The sequence below is a fragment of the Stylophora pistillata genome, chromosome 4 (assembly GCF_964205215.1).
Source record: "Stylophora pistillata chromosome 4, jaStyPist1.2, whole genome shotgun sequence".
In the NCBI taxonomy this organism is placed as follows: Eukaryota; Metazoa; Cnidaria; class Anthozoa; order Scleractinia; family Pocilloporidae; genus Stylophora; species Stylophora pistillata.
Window position 1 is genome coordinate 13,473,230 of NC_142522.1, and position 18,818 is coordinate 13,492,047.

General features: G+C 38.3%; 3 protein-coding genes across 4 annotated transcripts in view; 2 read left to right on the top strand and 1 right to left on the bottom strand.

Moving 5' to 3' along the window:
- LOC111329688 (uncharacterized) overlaps positions 1-7,594 on the top strand; it is an 8,078-nt gene extending 484 nt beyond the window's left edge. The window contains exons 2-3 of the mRNA XM_022934453.2: positions 2,335-3,396; positions 6,223-7,594. Of these exons, the coding sequence (XP_022790188.2) occupies positions 2,335-3,396; positions 6,223-6,689 (1,529 nt within the window). The 3' untranslated portion in view covers positions 6,690-7,594. The remainder of the gene's footprint in view (positions 1-2,334; positions 3,397-6,222) is intronic.
- On the bottom strand, positions 7,351-15,320 carry LOC111329687 (cell division cycle 7-related protein kinase). 2 transcript variants are annotated; one of them, XM_088756466.1, is made up of 10 exons: positions 15,262-15,320; positions 14,958-15,158; positions 13,918-14,004; positions 13,311-13,440; positions 11,738-11,831; positions 11,372-11,514; positions 11,011-11,072; positions 10,287-10,641; positions 8,905-9,137; positions 7,351-8,517 (listed from the first exon to the last, which is right to left on the bottom strand). In XM_088756466.1, the coding sequence occupies exons 2-10, from the start codon at positions 15,148-15,150 to the stop codon at positions 8,027-8,029; spliced, it is 1,788 nt and encodes a 595-aa protein (XP_088612592.1). In that variant the 5' UTR covers positions 15,151-15,158; positions 15,262-15,320; the 3' UTR covers positions 7,351-8,026. The 2 variants fall into 2 exon arrangements, with proteins under 2 accessions (XP_088612592.1, XP_022790186.2); XM_022934451.2 differs by lacking the exon at positions 15,262-15,320 and having other exon boundaries at positions 14,958-15,255.
- Positions 15,321-15,664: 344 nt separating this feature from the next.
- The window catches only part of LOC111329674 (intermembrane lipid transfer protein VPS13B), a 38,929-nt gene continuing 35,775 nt past the window's right edge, over positions 15,665-18,818 (top strand). The window contains exons 1-2 of the mRNA XM_088757719.1: positions 15,665-16,151; positions 17,159-18,370. Of these exons, the coding sequence (XP_088613845.1) occupies positions 16,005-16,151; positions 17,159-18,370 (1,359 nt within the window). The 5' untranslated portion in view covers positions 15,665-16,004. The remainder of the gene's footprint in view (positions 16,152-17,158; positions 18,371-18,818) is intronic.

The window sequence follows — 18,818 nt, forward strand, 5'->3', positions numbered from 1 at the left end:
GATCCAAGTAAATTACAGATCAGAGCTGGAATGAACTGTTGTATATACAGTCTACAACTACTGGGTACTCCTTGTGATGTGTTAGTTGTTAACTTTACCATGTATAAAAGTTCCTTATAGTCACACCTTGTAAAGTGTCCTATTTCCTAACACCTGCGCGGATCTTTTTCACCTGCCAACAGGAGATATTATCCAAACGACTGAGCTCTTAATGTGGAACCTCTTTAGAACCTAAGTGGCCTTTAGCCTTAAGACAAGATCGTGAAATAAATAGCTGGACTGTGCATTGAAAATGGTTGGATTGGTGACTCTAGTTTTACTAGACATGTACTAAATAGACAGGATTACAAACTGCGCAAAAACTGAATTTTCCTGACTAAAAAATTCTTATTGCTATCAAGGTACAATTCCTTGATCTTTATATACAACCTCTTCAGCTAGGTTGCCGCCCATTCTTTTCAATGTTGTCTTTTGATGCTATATGGTACAGGCTGAAATTTCAAGCACAGATATTTATAGCTATTTGATGATGAATTTGTCTTTCGATCAGTACATACGCGCACCAGATAGACTGTATGAAACCTCCTTAAAAATTTCAATTTCAAATGTTCCCTCTCAAGTGGGATCGGTGAGAGGGAAACTAAAATTAATTTTTTTTTTTAGCATGTACCCCTGAAACGAAAAAAAAAATGCAAAACAATGAAACAAGCTCATCTTCACGCGACAATTCAGTGAAAAAATTCTTAGAATGAAACAGAACAGCGTCGAGGTCGTCAAGGAATAACTTGCTTATCACCTGGTATTATTCTTTTCCCTCTATATAATTTGGTATACTAAACGTTTTAATCCAGTTAATAAAAGATCTCTGTCATCTACGGAATTTGCTAATGATCTCTATATAATTCAGTTTTCCATTAACGGAGGTTTTGAGTAATCTTGATTTATTTTTTCATTCCAACTTGCTATTTTAGCACTCGTGCGTGATAACTAAGAAAAAAACTTAAAGAAAGTCCTATACAATTCTATTGCAGTAACAAATTCGTGTCCTTAATCTTCATTCAATGGTGCGGAATAACAAACAATTATAAAAGAACGCGTTTCTTGAGTTACTCTTCACTCATGTGTCCTCATTAAACATTCATTGCGTTTGTCTTTTCATTGATGACTGCTTAGTCTACTCCGGCAAGATTGTGATGGTTATAACGCTTCCGTTTTTATGCTCAATCAGTCTTTAAGCAAGTTCATCTAAGATAAAAGCTATCTTTAAATTTTACCTAAAGGGTCAACCCATTATGATTATTATAAGCTTAAAGATCAACGAAGTTTTCTTTAAAGACTACGCAGCTTTCCCATGCATTTCTAAGCTCATAACTAATAATACTTCACCAAAGATTTTAGCGTCGCTCTAACACTAAGCAACTTCGAAGTTTGACGAGCGTCAGAAAACCAAATTTCTTTGTACCAAGATTGCGTACTGTCAACCACGTTACTCGCGTGCTACCACTTACCCTAGAGGCCACGCATGGTTCACAGGTTAACAGCAGGTGCTATGTTGCTACGAGGAAACGTGATGACCTCACGTGACAGTGGTATTGCGTGAATATCTTGTTGTAAAAGATACAACATTTAGATTCAAAATCAAATCAATCTCAAACCGAAGGAAACTTTTCATACAAAATAGCAAGCTGGTATAGCAAAGAATTTCTGGATGGGAAATAACAGATCGAGCAAAGAACGAAGACATTTAGGGGTGAAGAAGATCCCCTAGGATTAGGTTGGACAAACTTGGATGAAAACATTGGCAGGTTGATCACTCAAGTTCAGAAAGCCTTGACAGTCCGCCTGTAAGACTTCTACTTTTAAATTAGAGGATATACCGTAGTAATGACGTTATTTGACTCCTAATCCATAAAGCAAAAGGAGTTAGGTATCATAAATACAATATAGTCTTAAAATCTATTCTGTCCTAACAAAATCCGCTCATGATTTAAAAAATAAGCATTAAATTGAAAAGGTATATTTTGTCGTTATCCTTGCATTGTGAAGTGAACCAGCCCTTAACGTCGTATGACTTCTTCTTAAAACACCCTGAACAAATGTCATAGTACAAAGACAAAAAAGAAAAAAGAGAATCCTCTTTTTTTTTGTCCTAACGGCAAGGGTTTAAGTAGAGAAGTGAGTCTCTCAATCCGTTTTGTGTCGGTTCTTGTGTTTACACCACCTATGATAACATTTTAGAATTAACTCTTCTGCAGTTCAAATGCATTTTGAATTTTCGTTAAGAATATAACTGGCATAATAACTCTAGGATAACGACAATGGTCTTTCATTTAGGTGTTTCTAGATCGGATGGACTGAAAGAACTGTTTGGAAAGAATTTCCAAAGCGACTTACAGTCCCAGTTACTTGCCTTTTCTTCGGGAACAGGACCACGGCCTCTTGCCAACGACAAACCAGGCTCAGAAGATAACGAAGAGGTTAGTTACACAGGACCCTCCACTGACCTTTTGGAGACCGAAAAGAGTGGACCCAAAGATGACAACGTGGGAGAGGATGTGGCATTGGCTTACACAGAATCAGTCGAAAGGAACAAGCACGATGAGGGCCGTGAGATCTCTTCACCTCGTGTACGACAAATTATGCTAATAAAAGCACGAGCCACAACCAAAGCGACGAAAGGAGATCCAAGCAAAGGGGTAGTCATCCCAGATCAAAACGGGGATGAACGTAGACTTGACCACAGTATCACAAGAGTAACTCTTCGTAACATATTTCACCAGATAGGTAGAAAAGAGGACAAATTTGGCAACGGTCAATCTTACGATCAAGAGAGAGATGCTGAATCTGGAAGCGTAGTTCGGTCAGAAACAGAATCCAGTGGTTGGTCTACGGTTCAAAACGCAGAGCGTTCGAGCGAGCTTGATGAAAGAGTCGCACATGAATTAGAAGCTGGATCTAAGGACGAGTCAGAATTCACAAGTAAGAAGACGGGAACGTCTGGAAATCAAGGGAGTGGTGATCTTCAGTTCTCTAGTGTCAAAGGAGCGAATGTTGCCAAGCTTGTAGCAGAATCAACTCGTGATAAGCCTACAAAAGGTATTATGAAAGGAGAGGGAAACAGTGGAAGTGAGGAGCTGCCATTCGATCCCATACTCCTTTTCCAAGTAAGAAATATCAGAAAAAACGTCCTGAAGGCCGAAAAACAGGCAACTATGGAACTAAATAACGTCAGAAAGGAGTTCAGAGCTAAAATGGAAGATCTTCAGGAAGACCTGAAGATGGTGAGAAAGCTGACAAGTAATGTCCACAGGAAAGTTGGAATTACAGTTAAACAGGCGCTTGCAATGGCAAGACAAGCGAAGGCCAACGTAACTAACAGATTGGTAATGGCACAAAGTAAGTGACACACGAAACTTTCACGTCATTTGTTACTTTAGTCTCTTGCGTCTTTGAGTCTCTCAACAATAGGAGGGCTCTGAGTACGATAGTGACCATGCAAAGACTGATAATATATTGGGATTTTTCCCACTCGTCTTAAGATTGCCAGATGTATCTTTCCCCGTCCTTGTTTAGGAGCGTTCGAAGATTCCAGTGTGAATTGCCATTAGGAATCCACTCATAAATCATTCTTGCTTCTTTCCAAAATCAGTGCTAACCAAACACTTGAGAGGAGGTGTAACAGTGTCTCCTATATTCGGCAAGACGTGCCTTGAATGATCGTTTTATTTCTTCAACGTGGCTTTCGTAACATTTTTCACCTCCGCTTCCTAACCGACAGCACAGTACAATACTTTATTTCAGAACAACATACATAGTTATTAAGAAAAAGGAAACCCAGAGATTAACCCTATATCAAGGGTCTCCTATTTATGCATAAAATCTTACATAAATAGTTAATAAAAATATAAAAAAGTCAAATAAGAAGCAGCTCAATATCATAAATAAATATAAAATGACGATTCAATAAATATTCATATGTTTCTTCAACTTTAATTTAAACTCACTAACGTTAGGGCTGTCACAAAAATTGAATACATTAATAGGAAGATTATTCCAGGGTTTGATATATCTGAAAAAGAGAGAATTTTGTAGCGGTTCAGTTTTGCGAGTTTGAGTTGTAGTTTATACGGATGGTTAGATCTCGACTTAGTGTTTTTACAAAGTTCAAAATTAATCCATTTAGATTGAATACAGTTTTGTAGCATTCCATTAAGGAAAGGAAATCTCTCCTTAGTACTAAAAAGATTCATTTAAGAATTTCACACCTCTCCTTATACGCCATCTCTTGTCTTCTTTGGCCTAAAGCAATTCGCGAAGCTCTTCTTTGTATCTTCTCAATTTCATCGATGTCTTTGATGAGGTGTGGTGACCACACCGGGCAAGCGTATTCCAAGATGGACGAACCAAGCTTTTGTAAAAATTTGAAAAAATATCTTTATTTTTACCGCCTACTGTGCGTTTAAGTAAGCCAAGAACCTTCTTTGCTTTGTGAACTATTTGTTCAACATGTTTTGACCATTTCATATCACTAGGTTACCAATCCGAGTACGATCCACGTACCATAACTCTTTGTTTTCGATTGGTTAAGAAGTTCCTGAACCACTGTTGCAGTTGCCCGTCTATCCCGTACCTATTGAGTTTTAAAAGTAGGCGCTCATGAGGGACATTGTCGGACGCTTTTGACAGGTCCAGAAATATTACATCAGACACTTTAGACGAACTTCTTGTTAAGCACCAGTCATTATAACAGCTTAAAAGTTGTGACACTGTCGATTGGCCCTCCAAGTATCCAAATTGGCTTGAGTTTAAGGCTGGTTTTCATTAGCGACGGAGTTGGAGTCGGAGTCGTAGTCGGAGTCGGAGTCGTAAGAGCGCTTATGACCCACGCAGTGAAAATCGTAAAACGGAGTCGTAAGCGGAGTCATAAGCTCGACGGAATCGGAGTCGGAAGAATCAGAACGTTCCCATTTTCTTCCGATTCCGCTTATGACTCCGTCGCTTACGATCTAGTGAAAACTGCATTGTCGGAGTCGGAAGCGGAAGCGGAAGCGGAAGAATAAACCAATCACAATGCTCGATTCCAGGCCCTCGAAAGTACAAATTTTGGCGCCAAAGACAACATGGCGGACGAAGAGCAACTTTGGCTCTTATTAATCATTATTTTGCGCGGGCAGAGAAAATGCCGGAAAAATATTGTGCGAAAAAGAAAGCAATTTTGGGCTCGTGATATCTATCAACGTCGAGCAGCCTAGGAAGAGTATGCTAACTTCGTCAGCGAACTACGACTTGGTGATCGTGAATCGTACTTTCGGTAGGTTCAGTTCGAGTATTTTAACTTTTAATTTCGTAATTTTACCGTCAAGCTCACACGTTTAAATTTGTTACGGCTATTTGTGCATTTTGGAAAGATGGAATCGAGGATTGTGATTGGTTTACTCTTCCGCTTCCGACTCCGACAATGCAGTTTTCACTAGATCGTAAGCGACGGAGTCATAGGCAGAATCGCTGTTCTGCTTCCGACTCCGTCGGTTTTATTTTCACTAGATCGCATCGCTCCTCGCTTCTGATTACGACTCCGACTATGACTCCGTCGCAAGTGAAAACCAGCCTTTTAGTAGTTGATGTTCAGTCCAAAATGAGACAACTCTTGACTTCACAATCTTCTCCGCCGTTTTACTGATGATAGATGTAAGCGAGACTTGGCGATAGTTTTCCTTTTTATATTTTGGTCCCTTTTTATAGACTGGAATAACGTGTGCAATTTTCCAGTCGTTGGGTAGTGAGCCGGATTGGAAAGACTTGTTAAATAAGTTACAAAGTGACGTAGATAGTTCCAATGCAAATTCTTTTAGGATACGAGGCAATAATTTATCAGGACCTGAGGACCTCTGTATGTTTAGGTTTTTCAGATGTTTTTCCACTTCGCTCAGTGTACATAATACATTGCACAACTTTTCATTGAGAACATGATCAAATTCCGGAAGAGACTTTTGTTCATGTGTAAATACTGATGCAAAATATGCGTTCATATGTCCCCTCCCCCCCGTTCCCACAAACCGACCCTTTGTGGGGACGGGGAGGGAATGAGAATGAAAACTAAGTGATGGCTAGAATTGTATAAAAGATGTTATCATCATATGCGGTTTTAGTGATTTCCCCGTAAACCCATTACCTCTACGCTAGTTTCTTATTAACCTGTCTATGTATGTTCTGTGTTTCTAGAAGCAGCAACAGCTTTAAATAACATTGAAAAAAAACTCGGAGTAGTTCATACAATCAACGCTTCCAGAATACTTCGTTCAAAGATTCCTCAGTTTCCAAAATACAGCGATGTCGCTCTCTACCAACAGCTCCTGGAAACCAACCAAATCTTGACGAAGCTCGATGGCGCCAAACTCTTGGCGGTTGATCGGGCAGAGAGGAGATTTCGCAACGAAGAGGAGACAGGAAGCTCAATAACACAAGAGGTGGATTCGCTAAGAGATGAACTCGCCTCCGCGGAAGAGGAACTCAGCGAGGAGACGGATCGGGAAATGGAAGATGAGAGAGAGGCGCAAGAGAAGATACAGGAGGCCGTGGAACGGAACAAAATTATTGCAAAGAAGACGGCATTTGCTCTAACGGCTATTGAGAATTATTTAGAAAAGCTTCAGTTAGACGAAGCCAAGCTTAAGCGGTTCCAATTTTAGCCATTACGTAGAAACGTATGCTAAGGTAAACTTGTTCCTTTCCCCAGTCTCTCTACCCTACACAAGTAATAAGTGAAATTTTAACCCTTCCTTCAAATTATTTGGAAGAAGTGTATCCCTTGTTCGGTGACTAACACACGAGAGTTAATGTAATAACAGTGCTTAGCCCCTTGTCTTGTGCATGTCTACAGAGTGCACGCGGAATTCTCGAAAGGTAACTTGGGTACCTGGCTATCTCTGAAAATTTAATGTCAAATAAATATAAAAAATCATTCAACACACGATCATTCATCCTCACTGCGATGTTCTCTCAGATTTCCCCGAAATCTTGAGGTCAAAGAACTGTAACATGAAACCTACCCACATTACCTTTCGAGGATGTCGCGTAAACTTCTATGGTTTATTTTCGACCTTTTCGAAAGACCTGTATTCAACCGCAAATGGTTCAAAATATCGTGTGTGCTGCGGCAAAGATGACAAACAATCGCAATATGGATTCTGTTATGTCCCCAAGCGTCACTATAATCGTCCTCATATACGAGTTCTTCTCCAACGTACTAGTTGTTTAAAGTACCTATGACTTTCGCTTTGAGTTTTCCTTGTACAATCTTGTGCAATGAGACTCAGTTTTATCCAGGAGGCAGGTACACAACAGACACCCTAGTGCTGAAGAGTGGTTTATTTCAAAGTTATACACATTGTCTTTACACTAGAATGGATCCTTCGGACTAAAGTGGTCCTTGTTGAATCATATACATACCTTTTATTTCACAATCCATTAATTCCTCGCTTACCATAACCAGTAAAGTTTAATGGTACCATCTCTTTCTTTTACGTAAGAAATCTCGAAAAGTGGATGTAAAATACGAATGTACACAATTGCATTAAAGTTCTTGTCAAGTCTTCGTAGTGGGTTATTGTTAAAATGGATACTGTAAAAAAACATCTGTATAAATATAATCTCTCACTTTAGTTTAAAATTCATATTTACTTTCGATTCTAAATTTTCCTTGATATTTCATGACCCGCCGTTGTAAGACTGTGCACATAATAGTAGAAACATAAAAGCACTTTTGCTGTTGCAGTTGCACATGACTACTTGACAAAGGGTGTCTCTTAAGTCAGAGTCACTACAGATAGCTTCCGCCGACATTTTCAATTACGTACAGTGCATGGGTGTTATTAATGTACAGCGCATGAGATGAGTTCATACAACCTTGCGGTGATCAAGTTGACATTTCGAAGCACGTGTGTGTAGGTACATGAAAAGAACGTGCTGGGGCATTACCGCTTTAGCAAGCTTTCGTAACTTTTCTTTGGATGAGTAAAAAATATGATCAATCCTTCAAAAAGGGATGCTCCAAAGCTTCCGCCGCCGTGATACGAGTATGCGGGTTAAGATCAAGGCATCTTTCCAAAAGCTCGTATGCAGCGTCCTTAATCGCCCAACAACAATTACAACAGGTACAGTCACATTCACTGCCGTCCACATGTATGGATCGAAAAACGTCCGATTGCTCACAAGTTTTAACAGTGAGTTCTTTCTCATTTTCAATCAATATACAGCAATACGGACTTTGTTTTTGACATATCTTGCAACGTCGATGCCACAGATTTGAAGCCACAGGTGTTTGTGTTTGAGGGCTTGACGGAGAAGCCGATCTTCTTTTACGGCGCTTTGCAGGAGTTGATTGGTCTGTGTCTGCACGATTACACTGTTTCACGCAGCACTTCACGGTTGGTTCTTTGCTAGCGCGACTGCGCAGTTCTGTGCAAAGTATTTTAAGGTTGCCACCTGGACTATCAGCGCTACAATGAAGATCCTTGCCTGCAAAGAGCGAAAGTAAAGCGCGGTTAAGGAAACTGATGCAACTGTGAGCTGTGACTCTAACTAAAAACGTGATAATTACCTTAAATAACACACAAGTGAGAGAAAGAATAATGATGCAAACGGCGAGAATTGCCTTCAATAATACTTCTTTCCGGTTACAAAATATATTTAACAAAAAGTAATGGGGAGGGCAGATCTTCTCTTTTAAGCGATCTAAGAGTACATGTTTGAGAAGAGACGGCAAAAGATCAGTTTTTGTCATCTGCCTTTAAAAAGAAACCCAGGCAAATGTGCACTTTAACAGGTCTAACATTTTCCCAAACAGTTCGAATAAGAGCTCTAACCTACACAATAACTACAGTCTCGTTGACAAGATATTCTTACCTAATTTGAAAGCTGCTTTTGTAGCGGCATCGGTTCCACACAAAGTCATAATTTGTGCCAAGCTAGTCATATCGTCGTACGCTCTAAAAAATGGGTATCTACCGCTAAGTATAGAAAGAAATATGACCCCCGCTGACCAAATGTCCACGGCTGTGGATTGGTGAGGGTATTTGAGTAACACTTCGGGAGAGCGAAATCCTGGTGTGCCGGCACGTGGAGTGTTTTGATGACCCCTGCAACAAATTTAAATTTAGTGCTTGTCACTGAGGTATGAGAGGACAATCTATTTTTAATTAAAACTTCATCGTTAAGTATATCATTGGATTTATGTCTTTGAATTACATGCTATGATGTTGTACAACACATCTGTAGATCATGACTTTCAAAATTTACCATGGCATTAGACAAGGCCACACCTTCCTTCAAACAAAGATCCTTGAAAGCAGATGATTTTGTACCCAACCCCCAGTTCAAAAACAAATTTCAAGGACTTTTCCAGGCCTCATATTAATTTTTCCAGGGCTCCAAATTTCACCTCACACCCTTTCACTCCAAGATTTTAAAATCAATTCTCGTTACAGTCTACATACGTTTCTGAAACGTAAGTTCAAGTAAATTCTCAAAACTTTGTTTGTCGCGACTATAACTACATTGTTTTAGTTCAATTTGTACGCGTTACTTACCTATGATTGATATCATGTGATAATGACGTAATTCAAAAACCTCGTGTTGTTGTTTTTTGGTTTTGGTTTTAGTCGCCATTTTTGTTTAAGGTAAAGATTCGATTAGAATCAAAATACAGTTCTCAAACAGCAAAGAGTGTTTGGTCAGTGGTAGATCACTTTAGGTGACATTGTTGCTTGAGTTAAACAGATTTCAAGGACTGGAAAGTCCTGGAATATGTCAAAATATGAATTTTTCAGACTTTTCAGACATTAAAGGACCCATATTTGTAGTTCATGCATAGCAACCCTTAGCCTTACACTTTCAAAATCTACCTGCAAATAATTATATCAATAATCTGCTCTATGTGCCATACATCTCTTTCAGTTTTGCCACTGAGAATGTAGAGTAACAGAAAAAAATATCTTGTTGTGAATTAGTTTACCACTGAGCAACTTTGCTGAGCTACACGGACACTACTATATGACATTTCTACATGCTTCTAATGCTAAGATGAAGAATGTCAAAGCTTCATGTAAGTAAACAGAATGAGAGAGAAAGTAAATGATGTATTAATATTTTTAGTAGTAGCTACATATGACACTCCTGGGGATGGGAGGGTTAAACTACAAATAACTACAATGTACATGTATGTTCCTGTGCAAAATTTTAATGATGACACCAAAAACAGAAACAGTCTAAAATGTTTGGTAACTAACCTTGCCATACAAATGGTGCAGACCTCTTTGGGACCATGTCGTAAGGGACACAGCACTTGTAGTGGCTTGAATGAAGCCTTCTTAGATTTTGAATTCTCATTAGAAGTTCTTCTTAAATTTGTTGTTGCACTTTTAGCGGGAACTTTAAAGTCTCTGGTCTGATGGGTAAACTGCCAACTGGTTGAGTTTACACAACGTGGCTTTAAAACACATTCTCCTGTAACTTTACTCGCTGGTTGCTCTTTGTGTTCAGTCTGAGGGGACAAACGTGAGCTACGGCGTCTGGGCTGAGCTGTGCTCTTGGGAGAGTGATGGCTACCTCGTTTGGGTTTCTTCATTTGTTCTTTAGGAGAGTCTGGAAGTATAAGTAATACAACAATTTAATTTCTTTCATGTCCATTTGCAAGTACTTGCTTGTTTGATGGAAATTGAATAAAGGTGGAAAACAGTCAAATTTACATAATTGTCAGCTATTAAATTGTTTTGTTATATTTTAAAGTTAAAGAATGTATGACTGTATTTGTTTCAACACCAAAAACCATGGCTACAAATTTAATTATTTCATCATCACAAATGTATACTTTTTCTGTAATTATTGCAGCTTTTTCATCAAACATAGCTGTGTGATTTCCTGAAAATGAGTCACGCAATTCATTTGACAGGTATGTTTCTGTAACTGGATATGGTTGTGACTTCCAAATACATGCATAAATGAAACACATACCCAGAAGAGAATCACAACTGCCAGGTACCTTCATAGCCAGGCCAAAATCTACAAGTCGGTACCTATAATTCAATGCCAGAGATACATAACATCAGAATACCAGATTTGACACTCACAGAAAAAGAGAGTGAAATCAAAGGGTTTATTACATCATTGTCCCAAAACACTTGGTAGGCATTCTAGAGGCAACAGCCAAGGATGCATGGTTTCATGCACAAAGGGGTCAATACAAATGTAGGTATATAATGCAGGGCTTCATGCAAGCTCAATATTTTTAAAATGAGTCTGAATAGGGAATGAGTAATCTTAAAATGAATGCAGTTGCTCTGGAAGGGTCTGTATTATTCAAATCTCTTCTTACCTTGTTGTATCTCTACAATAAAGAAAGTTGCTCGGTTTCACATCTCTATGAATGACTTGGAAAGAATGAACTCTTTGCAAAGCAATAAACAAGTTTTTCATGTATTCCTTGATTTCACAAACACTCATCTCAAGAAAGTACTCCTGAAAAAAAAAAATATTTATAACAACTTCAATTCACTGGTCTGCTAGCCTGGTGCAGAGAGATAATTATCATGTAAACAAGAAGAAAATGGTTTTGAAACATTCACTTGGGTAAAGTATATGGAAAACAGCCTTAAACTAATGCAAAGTTAGACCACCATGTGCATGTATGTACATAAATTACCAATATACTCAAAGGAAATGACTTCTTTCACTAACTTACCTGAAAATTCTGATGTGGAAAGTACGGTAAAACAAATACTATATTGTCATCACGTCGTAAAGTTGATTGAACACCAATCACATTGTCAGTACCTCTGTGAAAAGAGAAGGAAAGTGATAAAGCAAGCTGTAGTTTCTACATCTACATGAAGTCTAGTATTATTACCTGCATTAATATAATTAATAGTTTCATCATATCCATTTACAAGCAATTTCAAGTGCTAGCATTCGTATCACATTTGTAGTTTCAATGATCTTAGGCCTTCATCTGTTAACCCCTTTACACCTTAACAGGAATATGAATATTCTCCATACTGTTCTCTATTCCTTTCCTAAGGTGCTGACAAGGAGAATTACATTTTGTTTAAAAACCAAGAGCTTCTTTAGTGGGACTGGGTTATCTTTTCTGTTATCCTCATGACCTTAAAATTTGATTCAGAGGTGATATTATACAAGACATTAGATACTATTTACTCTGAAGGATCAAAGGATTGAAGTTGTATCAACTTGTACAGTACTGCCCGCATGTACCACAGCATTACATGCCCTTGACACACACGCAGATGCCAAGTGCTGCATCACTGCAACATGCAAATTGTGCATCTTTATCAGTTCTGCTCTCTTATACTCCTAAGATGTCCATATCAACTCTCCTTGCTGTCTTCTATACACTACATACATTTCATATCATTTAGGCTTGGAGAAGTTGGCTTTATTCTATATTAAAGGCACAAAATCACAGTTAAGCACATGTGTGCCAATAACAGCCTTCAGATTAAATTCTTTGGGTCAACCCTCAATTAATATGCGATATCGCTCAAGCAATCAACCTGAACATGCTGTAATATTTGGCCATCCTTTGATCTGACAGTGCTTGTTGAGTTGTTTGATCATTGAAGTGCAGAGATGTCATACGATGTAATTGTTTCCTTGGGGGAAAGTTTGATCTCCCTGATCTTGCCAAGAAAGGACTGAGTGTTCTTAAGGTGATGTGAAGAACAACCTACCAAAGGGCGAAGGATGTCAGCAGCATGTTTCGCTAAGTTGTACGTGACCGAACCAATGCTGCTTACAATCAGCCGAAGTGGGATAGGTTCTGGCTTGTGTATTTTAGGGAGGCCGTAGAAAGCTGGGACTGATGGCTCTGAAGGAGGATCCAACTTCCTTTTAAGACTGACCTTAATAGTGCCCTCGGTGTAAATTTTGTTGGTGAAGGTGCAAACCTTCTTTCTGTAGCCGCTGGTTGGATTATAGCCAAGTGGTTTAGAGGTTTTCTTATCATCAAGGAGAGATTTGCATTTTTTTTTTTTTTTGCATTTTGAAGGCTGTGTGATATGGCCAAAACATCGATCGTTCGTCTGTAATTTTCCAGTATTTGAATTATTTTCTTTTTATCATAATTATTCTCAACTGGATGACTGATACAATTCAGAGCCATTGTTAGGAGAAATAACTCATCAGTCACTCCCTAGAATTGATGAGGAATAAATCTCCTCAAGTATCAAAATTAGTCTGATATTAGCGATCATGTAATGTTTTTCTCTCATTGTTGAAGAGAAACCTTTTCAACCTACCCAATGTCCTGAAGGCATTTCAATTCATTTTCAATTCTCCCCGGGCCACTTGTAGGTATGATGTGTTTCAGCGCACAGAATTCATCCGGTATTCTGTTCATTTTTGCCAAATAAACATTACTAAAGGTACCTGGGGGATAACAAAATTTATGTCCAAATGTAAGAAAATGAATTAAATATTTAAACTTTCGTCTATTTCCTTTAAAAGTGCTATTACAATGATAATCCCTTCTGCAACCTCTCTTAATTTTGTATCCAAAACAGCAACTTACTTTGAAAAGCTTGAAAATCTTGTGCTATATACAAAATGACATGGGGCAGGGTTTATATAATTATGTACAGTACTGCACATGGCATAATTATAAAAGTAATGAGTAAATCCCCTCATTTCCTCTCTCAGCTTTACTAACACAAGTTGACAGAAACATTATCTGATAAGGATGGATAGTTTACCGCAAATCAAGGTTTATGAAAGCTGATTGTTCTGATTGACATAGTGTTTTTCAGCTAGGAATAGAATAAAAATTTGGAGAGAAAGTGAAAAATAGATTTTCATCCTAGTAGACATCTAAACCTAAAACACTGGATAAAAGATTCAGAAACTTACCTTCTCCCACTTTTGAAAGTAAGGTGAACATATCTGTAAGGTCTGGGATCTTTTTTAAAAGTTCTCCAGCTTTGCTATCTCCAAACCCTGGCAATGAGTTTTGTTTTGTAAGGTTAGAGGAAAGAAATAATTTATTTTGGCTACCAAACTAATAACTGGATGATCATACAAAACTGTTCACAAAATTGGTTTCAAATCTTTGCATGGCCTGTAAGGGATGGTTTGTTCATATGTAGCTAAGCAACAGTCTGAGACAGTGAAAACTTTTTCATTAAGAGACATACGGTGTTCTCGTCAGATGCAGACAGGGCTCGACACCAGTAACTTTTCAATTTACTGGCCAAGAGGCTAGTGCATGGTGATAACGTAGATGTTACCAAACTGGCCAGTGGAAATCGAAAACCACTGGCCAAAACTGAATTTCTACTGGTCTGTGGCTAGTTGGCTACCGTTAGTGTCCAGCCCTGTCAGAGTAAAGCATATGTACGGTCAACTTCATATAATATTTGTTTATGATAGATACATGCACGTTAATGCAGCTAAAATTAGAATATTTCTATTCAGTGTCTTAACAGGTCGTTTAACTTCGGCTAAGTTGCAACATACATTACTTTGAAAGTGGATTTGTGAGAGTATTTAACTATCGTAACTCATTTTCGTGTGCATAGTGAGCTTAAACTGTGTCTATGTCAGCCTTTGGCTAGCCTGTGCAATGTAGCTTCGGCTTTTATCACGATGAACAGTTCTTCTGTACATGTTCGTTCAACAACATTTTAACTATCTGAGGTTTGAGATGCAATGAATATATGAAGTTCATATACTTTGAACTGCGGTATTAGATACGTATGATGTGCGATCCTCGCAGTAGATAGCGCTATTTATGCAATAGCGAAAATCAGACCTGAAAAAAATCGCAGAGGTCAGTGGTTCGAGTCCCGTACAGGCCTGATTTTTTTCAGGTCTGATTTTCGCTATTGCATAAATAGCGCTATCTACTGCGAGGATCGCACATCATACGTATCTGAGGTTTGTTAACCTACCTTCTCCTACTTTTGGTGTCGAATGCGGTGAAATACGTTTCCTTTTACCCTTCTCAGAAGGCGAACAACTATCAGCATGAGCAGCAGTCTTTACTGATGTTGAATTCGTGTTTTCGCCAACAGTCGAATCGTGGTCGCTTTCCGAAAATTCTATTCCAATGCTTGCCTCAGTTCTGCATTCTTCCAACGCCATCGTAATCACTAAAAAAATAATTCCTTATTTAAAAGTAATAGTTCAATCGGTTGTTCTACTAATATAAGGTATTCGGTGATAAAAAACAGTACATTCTTGAATAAAACGTACACTTAGAATATTACAAAACGACTCTCAAATGAACTGGACGCCAAGGGATTTACTATTCCCGCCAATTTTCCCCCCAGTTGAACTATGGGAGAAGAAAATTTTACTCCAAGGGGGTAGGAGTGAAGTGGTATCTAGCTGAGTGACAAAGAAGACATCCTTATTGATACCCAAATTCTTTTGCTGAATTTTTATACCCCTGGTTTTTTTAATGCTAGAAAAAATCTCATATTTAATACTACTAATTCCTTTCAATAGACAAAAATCAAGGGGAATAAGGAAATATGTGAACGTCTTGATTGAGGTAAACAAGTTGCCAGCGTGGCGCTTGATATTAGAACGATTTTGATTGGTTAACTCTCAATGTACCAATCCTCTACCATGTTTCATCCTGTGAACGCCTGGAAGAAACTGAAGTTCACGATAAAAATAATAGTCTCCTTCTATGATTTTTTGAACTCTGAACTCAGTGTAAACTAACTGCAATTGAATAGCTAGACGCTCTCAAAACATCTCTGGGAGTTCAAGTTTGTATAAAACATGAGCTGGCCAGATAAAGCAGTGTTTTTTCCTCGTGGCAACAGAGAAGGATAGTATCGCTCGAAATTACTTCCAATGGCTTCAAGCTCAAGATTATTTTTGTTTATCAAGGAGTTGCACTGTTTGTGTAACAACAGTGAGGGCTCGCAAATGCTTTGTTAAAGTAAACATCTTGGAAGAACCCAGGGTTTTATAAAATACTAATCATGTTAGAGAGTTATATCACTCCGCTTTTGATGAGCTACGTCGACAAGTACATAAAGAATTTGAAGCCTTCAGATCTTAGTTTGTCTCTATGGGGCGGAGATGTTGTCTTGTACAATTTAGAACTAAGACTTGATGTTTTGGAAAAGGTGAGGAGGTTTGAAAATAATTTTTTTAACGTGTCAGGAAGCATAAATAGAGTTAAAGCAAGTATATATCGTTGAACAGTTCTTTTGGTGAAAAGCTCTTTCCCTCGGCTTCATTACAAGCTGGCACTGTGCCCGTGGACAAGGTTAAATGAGTCCCGTGTTCCGATTGGCTACTCATCTAGGGAAGAAGGGCCCATCTTGTTTCTTTGGGATTACCTGCTTTGATCTTGTGTCAGGAAAAAAAAATTGTGTGGAGCCTCCATGAAATCATTTCATAATTTTAGACAGTGTGGGCAATGGAGTTACATAATGAAGACAGTCACAACAAAGAAAACAGAAACAAGTTTTGTGAGTTTATCATGCCATAGTAGTGGGCATTCTTTTTCAGCAATGACAAATAAACAAGTCATTGCTGATACTTATAGTGTTATATTGAAATCTTTTTGCTCATACAATAAATCTTTTATTGACCAAGCTTGTGCAGCCAAAATGACTGGTTGTTAGCCTCATTCTTTTTTTGTGTTTTTATAGACCTCATTGTGTTCTTGGTGCATAAAAAAAAAAAACACAAGAAAAGAAACTCAGCCCATATCCAGCCCTCTTAACCTCACGCTGGGTCAATAATGTATATGTTAATACCTATCGGTGTGGTAAAATTTACTGGTAGAACAATTTTTTGATTGAGTATGGTAAAGTCAAAGTAATCCCAACTGCCAGTGAGAACAAGGGGAAATGTCACCTAGACCCAGTGACAACTCAAAGGAGGTACAAGTAAATGGGCGTTATTGCAAATAAGCAAATTTGGATTAGAATGTGAGTGGTTTTGAATCTGCCTGAGATTTTTATAGACTCATGTCAGTGCTTAATAAAGCAAAACCATTGTTTAGTTTAGATTGCTTTTAATATGCAATTGTTGCCTTAGTTCTAGTTTTTCGATGAGCATCTCCCTCTCTGATAAGGAGAGATTGATTGTGACATTTATTGTGAATACACTTATGCTCTTCCAGGAACTACACTTGCCAATAACATTTCTCAGCGGGAAGATTCACAAGCTGCAGATTCACATCCCATGGACAAAGCTGGGATCAGAGCCAGTTGAGATCACCATCAGCACTTTAGAGTGTGTTGTTCAGTTGAAATATCCAGATCATAGCCCCAGTGACCAATCGAGTATGGCCTCTGAAGCGGCTTCAACAACAGGTGAAAATGTAAAAGAAGACCTTCAAAAAGTAATGGAGGGCAAAGAAGAGGTCCCTCCTTCTGGTTATGTTCAGAGTCTTGTCAACCGGGTGATCAACAATGTATCAATTTGCGTTAACAATGTTATATTGAAATACTTGGAGGATGACATTGTTTTGTCCTTAAACATTAAATCAGCTGAAACATTCAGTGTAAACAGCAACTGGGAGAAAGCTTTTGTTGATGTTGTTGCTCCTGACTTTTTGCTTCAGAAAGTATGCAATATTTCTGATCTGACCATCTGTCTTGATAAGCGAAATTCCAGTGGAAAAATAGAGCTTTACCAAGATCCACTATTGTACAAGTGTGGTCTAAGCTGCCGAATGATGTTGAAGTTTGACAGCCTTCTCAGACCCATTGAAACAAAGTTTAATGTGTATTGTGAGTCTGCGGACATTTCACTCACAGATCAACAGCTTCCAATGTTTATGAGATTGGCTACTCTGTGTCTCAGTCTATATATTGGAACTCTAGATTTGCCAGGTTCTGAGTACAAACCGCACCCAGCAAAAAAGATAGTCGAGCAACAAGCCATTTCTAATCCAAATCTGAGTTTTACATCAGAACCACAAGAGTTCTCTAGTCAGACAGGAAACCAGCAAAACCCAAATGATGAAGATTGGGTTAACTGGATGTGGTCTTTGGTTCCCAATCTCACAGATGATCAGTCAGCCCAGCTTGCAACACCTCCACCAACACCTTTACTGCTCGCAGGATTTTATGTTTCTCATGTGACAATCACCATCAAGTTGACGGGAAAGGTCAGTGATGGGAATTTTTTCGGTGGACAGAGATTTGAATTCAAGCCTATGTTGAGTTTTGAATTGTCAGGAGGAGCGGGTGAGATTGTAATGAAAGGAGATGAGTTTTTCGACGCTCAGCTTGGCGTATCATCCATTATGGGGTGGTGTATTGGTGACTGTGTTTGTCGAAGTTTGGATGTCTCTTCATCAAAAGAAGGAGTTGAGGCAGATGATAAGGTACATCTTCAAGTCACTTATTAATCAAGTCACTTATTACTCAAGTCACTTTTTATTCACGGTAAAGTTATGAAGGACCTCGTGGAAATACAACTTTTATCATTACACACTGTAATGCTGAGGTAACTAAACTTCAATCAGTAATCTTGAAGAAATTAGCAAACATGCAGATGACCAGTAAGCTAAAAGTGTTTTCAATTGGTTAATTTAAAAATGAGTTAATGCTAGAATGATTTTGAACTTGTTGAATAATTTGTGTTTTCTTTGTTTTTGGTAAAGTGTAATGCAAAGAGCAACACATTTAATAAAATTTAACTCCAAAATGCAGTACATGTATGTTGGACTCATTAATTTTATGGTGCTATTACATGTGAAAGAATCTCTTTATCTTGCAGCTTAAAATGTGCATTTGTATCACAAGCACTGTTGAAATTATATATACAGCTTT